General features: G+C 36.2%; 1 protein-coding gene across 1 annotated transcript; it reads right to left on the bottom strand.

Moving 5' to 3' along the window:
* Window positions 1-119: 119 nt before the first annotated feature.
* LOC108943273 (receptor-like protein 9DC3) lies at window positions 120-3,648 on the bottom strand. Its single transcript, XM_070197008.1, has one exon. It carries the CDS (start codon window positions 3,390-3,392, stop codon window positions 318-320), a length of 3,075 nt encoding a protein of 1,024 aa, XP_070053109.1. The 5' UTR covers window positions 3,393-3,648; the 3' UTR covers window positions 120-317.
* Between the last annotated feature and the right edge of the window lie 7,662 nt (window positions 3,649-11,310).

The following is an 11,310-nucleotide window of genomic DNA, read 5'->3' as shown; positions in this document are numbered from 1 at the left end:
AAAAGATAACTCTATCTGTCAGACACATTAAATTTGATTCAAAAAAGTTAACAAGATAATAACAAAAGTTAACAGATATTTAAAATAGATCATTCAAGTTTCAGTCGAAGAAAATTAGTATGAAGAGCACAAGTAAAATTAACCTCACTAACTGTTCAACCCAAATACATGTATGAAAAGCTCTATTTATCTTTGTCAGTAATAGATTCTATATTGAAGGTGTTTTAGATTTGTTCAATTATCAAATTCCACCAGAAAAATACAAAAAAAGAAGAAGAAGGCAATTATGCATGAACTATACAGACTTTTCGATTACTTCATTGTCTTCTTTTCCGACGTCTTCTCTTTGCCTCAATTTTCTTAACCATCCTGTATCCTTCTTCGTTGACAATTCTCACAAACCATTTAGGTCTCCCTGTTAAGAAAATGACATATCCCATAAATAATCCAAACACCATTCCACAACCATATCCAATTACCACTGCTCTCCAATCCATAAAACCTGGATCATCTTCTTCTTCATCGGCCACAAATGAAGGAGGTTGTTGCGGCATCCCACTATCTGCACAACTCCTAGACAAGGGAAATCCACATAAACCATCATTTCCTAAATATGAATCATTTTCAAATGTATCGAACTGTTGACCTCTAGGTATGTGTCCGACCAGGTGGTTCTTTGAGAGATTCATGACAGCAAGAAATTTCAGAGTCGCAAGTTCTTGAGGAATCTTCCCCGAGAGTTGATTTGATGACAGGTCTAATGACTCAAGAACAGATAAATTCTCAAAGGACTGAGGAATAGGACCCATAAGGCTGTTATGGGACAAATTCAATCCTCGAAGTGAACCAAGATTGCCAATGGATTTTGGTATATCACCTTCAAATTTGTTATGTGAGAAATCAATGGTTGTGAAAATAGAAAGAATCCTCACAAGTTGGAGCTGCTGCCCTTTTATAGCCACTGTCAGGGAATCATGGTATAGATATTCTCCAATATACGTTAGGGGAGTTCCCCTTGGATCTACAATCGTCATGGCTTTTAAATTCCTGAAAAACCTTTCTGTTAAATTTCCAGTGAAGTCATTATAAGAGAGATCAAGGATTTTCAACTTAGAGAACAAGACTTGGTTTATAGAAGTGGTAACGGGGCCATGTAACCTATTGGATCTCAAACTTAGAATCTGTAGCCTAGGAAGTGTTCCCAGCCATTTGGGAAATGTATCATTCAAGGAATTTTCTCCAAGATCAAGTACCTCCAGCGCTCTGCAATTGGCCAGGGTTCGTGGCAATGTTCCTTCTAGTTTATTTTTCCGCAGATTGAGACTTCTTAGACTACTTCCCTTACCAAAATTTTTTGGAAGTGTCCCATGAAATTGATTGTCATGCAGGTCCAACACTGAGAGACTTCTGCTCATGTTTACTAAACATTTTGGAATAACTCCAGTCAGGCTGTTATTGGACAAATCAAGAATCATTAGGGAACTCATTTTGCATAGTGGTGAAGGTAATTTCCCAGAGAAGTTGTTGTTTGACACTACGAAGATGAACATATAGGGAGGTGGAGCAGGTACTTCTCCTTGAATCAAGTTCGATCCAAGATCAAGATAAACAAGATTTTCAAAGTCATGAAGTGGGTCAATAGCAGTTAGAAAATTGCTTGAAAGATTCAGATAAAACAATGAGCTTTGCCAATCAGACCACGCCCAATCAGGAATTTTGCCATAGATCTTGTTGTTGGAAAGATCTAATTGACCAATTCTCGTTGCAGCTTGTAAGAAATTTAATTCCCTTATATTGCAGGAAGATGCATACAATCTTCCAATAGATCTCGGCAAGGCCATATCTTTGTGGCTGGAAAACACCGACAGATTGTTAAAAGAAAGACCAAGACTTCTAAGTTGTTTGCAGTTTGAAAACATACCAATGTCTAGACCACCAGAAAAGTTGTTCGTAGAAAGATCTAGTGTTGTCAAGTTCACAAGTTTGGAGAATGATCTTGGGATAGGTCCATGCAGCTTATTGTCACCAACATCAAGAACTTCTAGCAAGTTGTATCCAAATTCCTTAAGTTGACCAGTAAGATGATTGGCTCTCATCTGTAAGAATTTTAAGGAAGGAAGATCAAATATCCAAGATGGTATTTCCCCAGTAAGCAAGTTATCTGATAGGAAGAGCAAAATGAGGTTTGGGAATCCAGTGGCGATAGAAGGAATAGGACCAGCAATTGAACAATTAGAGAGTATTAAACTCTCCAGCTTTGTTAGGTTTGTAACTGAGGATGGAAACAACCCTGTGAACAAGTTATCTGCAAGGGATAAAGATTTGAGCTTGGTGAAGTTACTGAAAATATTTGGAATATCACCACTAAAGTTATTAGATGAAATATCAAATTCAACAAGTTGCACCAGATTTGAGATTGTTGATGGCAGTGAACCATTGAAGTTGTTCGAGAAGAGGCGCAAATTATTGAGCTTTGTTAGTTTCCCTATAGATTGAGGAATGGTTCCAGAGAAGTAGCAACTTGAGAAATCTAGGAAACTTAAAGAGCTGAGATGACCGATAGCATCTGGTACATTCCCGGAAAAGCCTGATGAAGAAAGATCTAACTCCTTTAAAGAGCTGCTACTGTTCCATTGCATTTTTGGCAAATGCCCTTTGAGATACAAGTTGCTCCCTAGGTTAAGGATTTGCAATCTTCGTAAATGAAAAATGTGATCTGGGACTTTCCCAGACAATTCGGTGCTAAGAAGATTCAGGACTTCCAAGGAAGAGGAGAAGTTTGATGGCAGTGCTGAAGAGATGTATGTAGAGGTGAGGTGAAGCTCTTTTAGTTGGGTTAAGTTTTGAAGGAGCAATTTGAAAGTGTGAGGTCCAAATCTCAACTCCTCAAGACCTGCGGAAAGATCAAGTGAAATCAACTTAGATAGGTATGATACTTCTGAAGGGATTTTGCCTGAAAAGCCTGAATGCGAGAGATTAAGATGTGCCAAACTTGGAAACCAGCCAAATTTGCTTGAAATTTGGGAAGGGGAGAAATCATTGTATGCTAAATTAAGCTTTAGCAGATGAGAAAGTTGGAAGAGGGTGCTGTTGGAATCAATTGTCCCATGAAGTTGGCTGCAACTAAGATCAAGCCCAGTTATTTGACCTGTAATTCTATCACACGTTACTCCATCCCAGGTACAGCAATCAGTGCTTTTATTCCAGGAAATTGTCTTTGGGTAGGGAAGGTGACCATTGGATTCACAATCAGAAGAAGAAGATTCATCTATGGTCAGTTTAAGCTTCAATTGCTGCAAAGCCAAGCTCTGGTCTTGGCTGCACAAAACACTTGAAAGAACAATAATTGGATATTGTAACACAAAAACCAGGACAAGAAATAGGCAGCCCATCTGCAAAAATTGAATATTTTACTTAAACTACAAAGAATGATACATTTTCAGATCAACAAATAACGTAATAAGATTCATTGTTACCTATATAGAGTATATTGCATCAAATGAAAGTAGGGGAATGTACAAGCAATTCAGACTGGGCTAGGAACAAGATTTATGCCTCAGAGTCTCAGCACATCTCCTTGACTCCTTCTAGAACAAATAATGAGATCCTCAAGTACAACGTCATTGATTGTCAAATCTTGAAGCAGCTTAAAATTTGCAGTCAAAGGTCCACGGAGGTTTGTCTATATCTTAAATGTCAACTCTATTGTTTCTTTCTGACTGACGATCATACAGGCTCCCCCATTTGATTGGAATTCCTTCAATTGTTTATTCTATCTTTGACATTCAAAATGGAGAAATACTTCAGCACGATGCTATTGGAATTAATGATTGCGGCTGCATAAATGACAAGACACTCGGCATCTAGTGGTCAATGAAGTGAGATGAAATACAGCAGAGATCAAGATTCAAATCCCAACAGAGATTTTATACCTCATGAGGCATATTTCCTCGACTCATTCTAGAACAAGTACAAATCAAGAATTGCAGTCAAAGCTGCATAGAGGTTTGTTTTGTTGTTTATATATTAAATGTCAACTCTCTTGCTTTGTTTGACCGGATAGTCAGATCTCTCAGGCTCCCTCATTAGATAGGAATTCTTTTATTTGTGTTGTCTGGCTTTGGCATTCATAATGGAAAAAATACATCAGCAAGATCCTTATGGAATTTAATGATTGCCCGTTGTAAAAAAAAAAAAGGGACAAGACACCCATTTTCTTATTCTTCTAGTCTTACGAACATAACATATTAAGATAATCCCTCAAGTATACAGCTAGAATTATTTTCATCCCTCTAATATTATACTGGACATGAAACTTCCCCTAAGTTGGAAAAATAGAGACAGTTTTGTCAACTTAGAGGAATGAAAGAAATACGCAATACCATGGCAACATCTTGACAAACTATGCATGAAATGCAAAAACTACATTTTGAAGAACTTCTGCTGCATTTTATTTTCGTAGGACTATTAAAGAGTGAAAACTGTCGAGATATATGGAAAGCCATTGACATACCAGTACACTCAATTAAATGTCCTTTTAGTTACTGTGGTTCAATTAGCTCTTTCTTATTTAGTGTTGGAAACTTGGAATGTGGAGAAGCCTAAAATAACATAAAGTGTTCACACAGACCCTATTTCTGCAAAGAAACAACAGTATTTCTTTCCTGTTTGTCTTGCTTAGGCTGGAGTTGAATTCCCACCTCAAAGGCAGGAGAAAGAGCCTTGCCCATTCTCCAAATAAAGAATAGATTTTACTGTGGTTCAATGTTTGCTTTGACTCATTAAAGATATCTTTCACAAAGTATATTTTTTTTATTTTAAGCATGAGATGGTATTTTTATAATTATAAGATCATTTAGGGTAAAAATGAAAAATTTACATAATCTCAGAATATATTGACTCCTCCTAGTTCTAGAATAAGTATCAAAGGTTTGTCTATATCTTAAATGTCAACGCTAGTGTTTCTTTTTGAGACGTTTTGATCTAGCTGGCTCCCTCATTAGATAGGAACTAGTAAGTTTAATTGCACTTTGCACGGTCGTAAAATATTTTATTGAATTTAGGAAATAATCTTTTTCTATATTACAACATTAAAAATAAAAGTTTTTGAAAAAAATAATATTCTTAAATTTTACCTGAAACCTAAGATTTTGTATGCACAAAAACAAAAGAACAAATTCACTGATAAAATCAAATTGAGATTTTTGGACCTATAAATTCATGAAGAGGTCTTAATATGCAACTCATTGCCTCCAACACCAAGAGTAGTCCTCAGTTTACGATTGGACATCTTCCTTGGACCTTGGCTACCTTAAGTATACGTTTGTTTTTTTCAACGTTAGAAAATTCAGTATTTCTCTCAAGAGTCGTTACCCTTTAATTTCTTGCATCTGGCTACTTTAAAGTTCAAAGTCGTTACCGTTTAATTTCTTACCGTTATAATTCCTCGTACAGTTCTTGAATTATTTGTAAGATGAAGAATCAATTAAAGGAAGAAGTGGAGAAAGAATAGAAAAAGAATAGAGGAAGGGTTTGAATACTTTATAAGCACTCGGAATTGAAAGTGTCCATATACGTGGTGATTAAACCATATTATGCATTTGGAGAACACCTGATACTCCAGAAAAAGCTCATTATATATATATATATATATGTCAACGGGGAGACTTTATTAATATAAACTAAGTAGCATTACATTGTTCTATCATGGAAGTTCCATTGGGATCAAATCCATAATTTGTAGAGTTAAAGGAACTATTTGAAAAAGCAGAGGTACTAGCTAATTTATTACATGAACTCTATGAAATAGTTCTAGTAAAAGAGGACCCTCTTTATCTGCTAGAAGGTTGGCAGCAACAAAACGAGAGGCATTAGAAAGTTTCATTTGAGCGTTGAAATATTCCAGCTTGGTACTTACTTTTTGTTGCCAAAAGATGAGCTACTGAATTTGCTTTGCGAAAATGATGCCTGATGTCCTAGATCTTTACCAGAAAGTCTAGATGTGACAAAATGATTAAAAGAAAATAGTTATCCATCCATATTATTCATTAAAAAATGGGTTGGATAATGAACTTTTTAAAAACGGATCGAATATAGATAAGAACCATATTATCCACTTAGAAAATGGTTAACCAAATGGATAACCAATGGATAACTAATATGTTTAACTTTTACATTTGTAAAGCCTCAAATTGGGGGTTCCTCAAGTTTGGAAGAGTAGAATTCTCCCATAAATGATCATATTTAAGAAGTCATGGATAATATGGATATCCATATTATCCGCCGGATAACCCATTTTGTTATCCGTCTCAATACGGGTCGGGTCGGATAATTTATCCGTTTTTGAATTATTCGTTTCGACCCATTCATATCCGACCCGCCCGTTTGCTAATTAACCACTCGCAACTGCAAGAATGAAAAATTGAGTTATATGTAGGATAATTATTTTGAACCAGCTGTATTACTTCCACCGAGTCCGTTTCCACTTCTAGCGGCTTCAAGTTTCTTTCATGGGTAAGCTGTTGCGGAAGACGAATATATAAAGAGTGATTAAATCATAACTACTATATCTAAAGGTAGCTAATAAATAGTAAATGAGACAATAATAAAAAGAACACCAGAAATTAACGAGGTTCGACAAAATTTAATTTTTGCCTAGTCCTCGGACAAAATCAACTCAAATTTATTTCACTCCAAAAATACAAGTGAAATACTACAAGAGAAAAAGAAGATTCAAATGCCTTAGGAGATAAGAAGGCAAGTGAGAGATGTTTACAAAGGAACAAAACTCTTGCTATTTATCAGAAGGGAAATGGCCTTAATAATGTCATGCATGACATCATATTAAGTGTGATCATGCAATGTAAATGCATCTACCAATTTCTTCCTAAAAGGAGGCTTCAAATGTTCATACTAGTTCACATTAATCTTGTCAAATTCAACAAATCTCCACCTTGGCAAGATTCTATTTTTTTTTTAAAATTTTTTCTCACTGATAAATTTTGATTGTGTCTTCAACTTCAATCTTCAAAGTTCAACAATGTTGATCAAGTTCAAACAATGTTGAAACTTGATCGCAGTCACTACTTTTGTTAGCATATCGGCAGAGTTGTCTGTAGTCCGAATTTTCTGCACCATCACTCCACCTCCTTCTATAATATCTCATACAAAGTGATATCAAACATCAATGTGCTTCGTCCTTGCATGATAAACTTGGTTCTTTGCTAATTGGATAGTACTCTGACTATCACAAAATAGTGTGATGCTTTCTTGACCAATACCAAGCTCTCTAAGCAGCCCTTGAAGCCAAATTGCTTCCTTTACAGCCTCCGTAATTACCATGTACTCTGCCTCAGCAGTAGACAAAGCAACCATTGACTACAAAGTAGACTTCCAACTAACTAATGTATTTGCAAAAGTGAAAACATAACCAGTAGTTGATCTACGCTTGTCCAAATCACCCGCATAATCCGAGTCACAATATCCAACCAGATACTGACTATCTTCCTGCTAAAAAATTAATCCAACATCTACAGTATTACGAATATACCGTAGAATCCATTTCACAGCTTGCCAATGCAACTTTCCTGGATCATGCATATACCTGTTTACAACTCCGATGGCATGTGAAATATGAGGTCTTGTGCAAACCATTGCATACATCAAGCTACTAACGACATTCACATATGGCACTCCTGACATATACTCTCGTTCAGCTTCATTCTTCGGCGATATAGCATGCACTAAGCTTAAAGTGAGGAGCAAGAGGAGTGCTAACTGACTTCGTGTTATCATTCCTGCCAAATCGATCGATTACTCTCTTCAAGTATTCTCTCTGAGATAGATAGAGTTTCTTTGAATGTCTATCTCTTTTTATGTCCATGCCAAGAATTTTCTTCGCCTAATCCAAATCCTTCATCTCAAACTCCTTTCTTAGTTGAATCTTCAACTTCTCAATTTCCTCTTGACTTTTGGAAGCTATATGAAAGATCCGTCTTCAAGCTTGCGCAAATACACACAATGATTGTATTTGCTTCTTCTGTACTTCTGCCGCAACATAAACTTGTCAAATCATTTGTACCATTATCTAGCAGATTGTTTTAATCCGTACAATAATTTTTCAAGTTTGCACACCATATTTTCCTTTTCAGCAACATTGAATCCTTCTAGCTGAGTCATATAGATTTCCTCTTCCAAGTCTCCATGTAAAAATACAGTTTTTACATCTAACTGAACTAGTTCCAAATTAAACTGTGCTACCAAAGCCAACAAAACTCTTATAGAGGAGTGTTTCACGACTGGAGAAAATACCTCATTGTAATCATTCCTCCTTTTGAGCGTACCCTTTGGCCACCAATCTTGCTTTGTAGCGAATATTTTCTTGGTTAGGAAATCCTTCTTTCTTTGCAAATACTCATTTGCACATAATTGCTTTCTTGCCCTTCGGGAGATTGGCCAATTTTCATGTTTGATTCTGATGAAGGGACTAAATTTCTTAATTTTTATGGCATTTCTTAATTAAGTGGTAGGAACACCATCAGCTATAATTGAGGCTGCACAAGCCACCGTCTCTATGAGACGAACAAGTTTTTTTTATTGTTCTTTTTTGGCTTGCTGGTTGCTATTGATTCAAGTTGTTATTAAGGTTCCTGAATTAGAATCTCCCTCTTTTCTGACTCTTCTTCCAAGGAAAAATCTTCTATTGTTTCCTCGTTTTCTCTCTGTATTGGAAAAATTAATTTTCCCTCAAATTCCACCTGCTTTGAAGCACCATCAGTTTGTTTGAAATCTTCAACTGTCACCTTATCTGTTATGGCAGATTCATCAAAGGTAACATCTCTGCTGAATATAATTTTTTTTGTCTCTGGACACCATAAGCGGTATCCTTTGACTCCAGAAGTAATTCCCATAAATATAAATTTCTTTGCTCTTGGATCCAATTTTGACTCTTTCACATGATAGTATGCAATTGAGCCAAATACATGCAAAAAACTATAATCTTTAGCAGATTTCTCATACCATTTTTCAAATTGTGTCTTGACACCAATAACGGCATATGGTAGACAATTAATGAGGTGGCATGCATATGTTATTGCCCCAGCCCAAAATTCTTTGCCCAGGCCAGTATTGGACAACATACATCGAACCTTCTCCAGCAAAGTCCGGTTCATGCGTTCTACCACTCCATTCTACTGTGGTATATTTCTAACGGTGAAATATTTCAAAATACCATCATCTTCACAAGTCTTATTGTAAAGATCATTTTTGTATTTTTCTCCGTTATCTGTGCGGAGACACTTTATCTTTCTGCATGTTTGAGTCTCTATCATTGCCTTCCATTTGAGAAATTTTTTCCAGCACCTCAACTTTGGTTTTCATAGTATACACTCACACTCTCGGGAAAAAGTCATCAATAAATGTTATAAAATAGTGTTTCCCATCTAATGAAGGTATTTTTGGAAGCACCCCAAACATCAGAGTGAACATAATCCAAAATACCTTTAGTATTATGGATAATTGTTCCAAATTTAACCCTTGTCTGTTTCCCTTTGACACAATGCTCACAAAACTCCAAATTGCAAGTCTTTACTCCTTTTAACAATCCTTGATCTGATAAAAGTTTCAAGAATTTTCCTCCAGCATGTCCCAAGCGATTGTGCCATAGCTTGGTTGCTTCTGCCTCCTTGTCATCACTGGATGTCACTATTGCTATCCCAATAACTGTACTACCGTGATAGTGGTACATGTTATTATTTCACCGAATTCCCTTCATTATCACTAGTGCACCGGAGCATATTCTCATTATCCAATTTCTGCAATGACTTTGAGCCCCTTTGACTCTAGGGCTCCTACAGAAATAAGATTTTTCTTCAATTTCGGTACGTATCGAACATTTGTTAATGTTCTGATCAATCCATCATGGTTCCTTAATCCGATTAAACCAATACCATATGCGGTGGAAAATTATTCGCGGTGTGGTTAACTCCACATTCTCCTTCTTGAAAATCAACGAACCAGTCCCTGTTGGGACACATATGAAAGCTACAAGCTAAATCCATCAACCATATGTCACATGGTTTGAATGGCTCAGTTGTAACTAGTGAGAAATCAGAGTCGTCACAATCAGCTATATTTGAATCAATGGCAGCCTTCCCATTGTTAGGTTTGGCCTTGTTTTTCAACTTTGGACAGTCTTTCTTCCAGTGCCCCTTTTCTCGACAAAAGGCGCATTCATCTTTGCTGGGCCTGGATCTTGACTTGGATATTCCTTTCTTCGTTCTCATATGATTTTGAGAACGATCTCTCACGACCAGTGCTTCTCCTTCTACCCTCTTTTATTTTTCTCTTTTTCTTTGTTCTTAGTTGTACAAGGCAGAACAAACTTTTTTGAGAGACACTTCATCATTCCCATGAAGTAGAGTAGTTTCGAGGTGCTCGTATTCATCGGGAAGTGAACTTAATAATATTAAAGCCATATCTCCATCACTAAAAGTCACGTCCATATTTTGCAAATCTGTCGCCAACTTATTAAAGCTGGTGATATGATCATTCATTGTAGTACCAGGAACATATGTGAAGCGTAACAGTCTTTTTTCATGTAAAGTTTACTTTGATTGTTTTTCGTCAAGAATTTATCCTCCAATGCATTCCACAATTTACTTGCAGAAGTTTCTTTTGTGTATGGATACTTCTGTTCTCTTGCGAGGTAAGATCGAATGATACCGCAAACAACGCGGTTGATAATCTTCCAATCTCCTTCACCGATATTGCCTGGTTTCTTTTCTTCTATAGCAATATCTAGCCCTTGTTGAAAAGGGATATCAAGAACCTCAGCTTGCCATATCCCGAAATGTCCTGACCTGTCAAAAATTTCAACTGCAAATTTCGCATTTGACATAATTCTTGTCATAAGCGAAGATGCCAACGACGTATTACTCACACCCAATGTGGACTCTTCATTTTTATTATCTCCCATTTTTTCTATAGATACTATTTATTTGCTGACAGTATAGAACACTAAAGTAATTCTTTTCTGATGTGGAGGTTTAGACTATGCTACAACCACAAAGCATATTAAGATAGAACCTTGACTCTGATACCAATTGTTGCAGAAGCCGAATATATAGAGAGTGATTAAATCAGATCTACTATATCTAAAGGTAGCTAATAAATAGTAAATGAGACAATAATAAAAAGAACACCAGAAATTAACGAGGTTCGGCAAAATTTAATTTTTTCCTAGTCCTCGGACACTATCAACTCAAATTTATTTCACTCCAAAAATACAAGTGAAATACTACAAGAGAGAAA

Source organism: Nicotiana tomentosiformis, chromosome 3 (genome assembly GCF_000390325.3).
Source record: "Nicotiana tomentosiformis chromosome 3, ASM39032v3, whole genome shotgun sequence".
Classification (NCBI taxonomy): domain Eukaryota; kingdom Viridiplantae; phylum Streptophyta; class Magnoliopsida; order Solanales; family Solanaceae; genus Nicotiana; species Nicotiana tomentosiformis.
This window is presented reverse-complemented; position numbering and strand designations above follow the sequence as displayed.

Coding starts and splice junctions, on each gene's coding strand:
- LOC108943273 (XM_070197008.1), bottom strand. CDS start 3,392: ATGGGCTGCCTATTTCTTGTCCTGGTTTTTGTGTTACAATATCCAATT.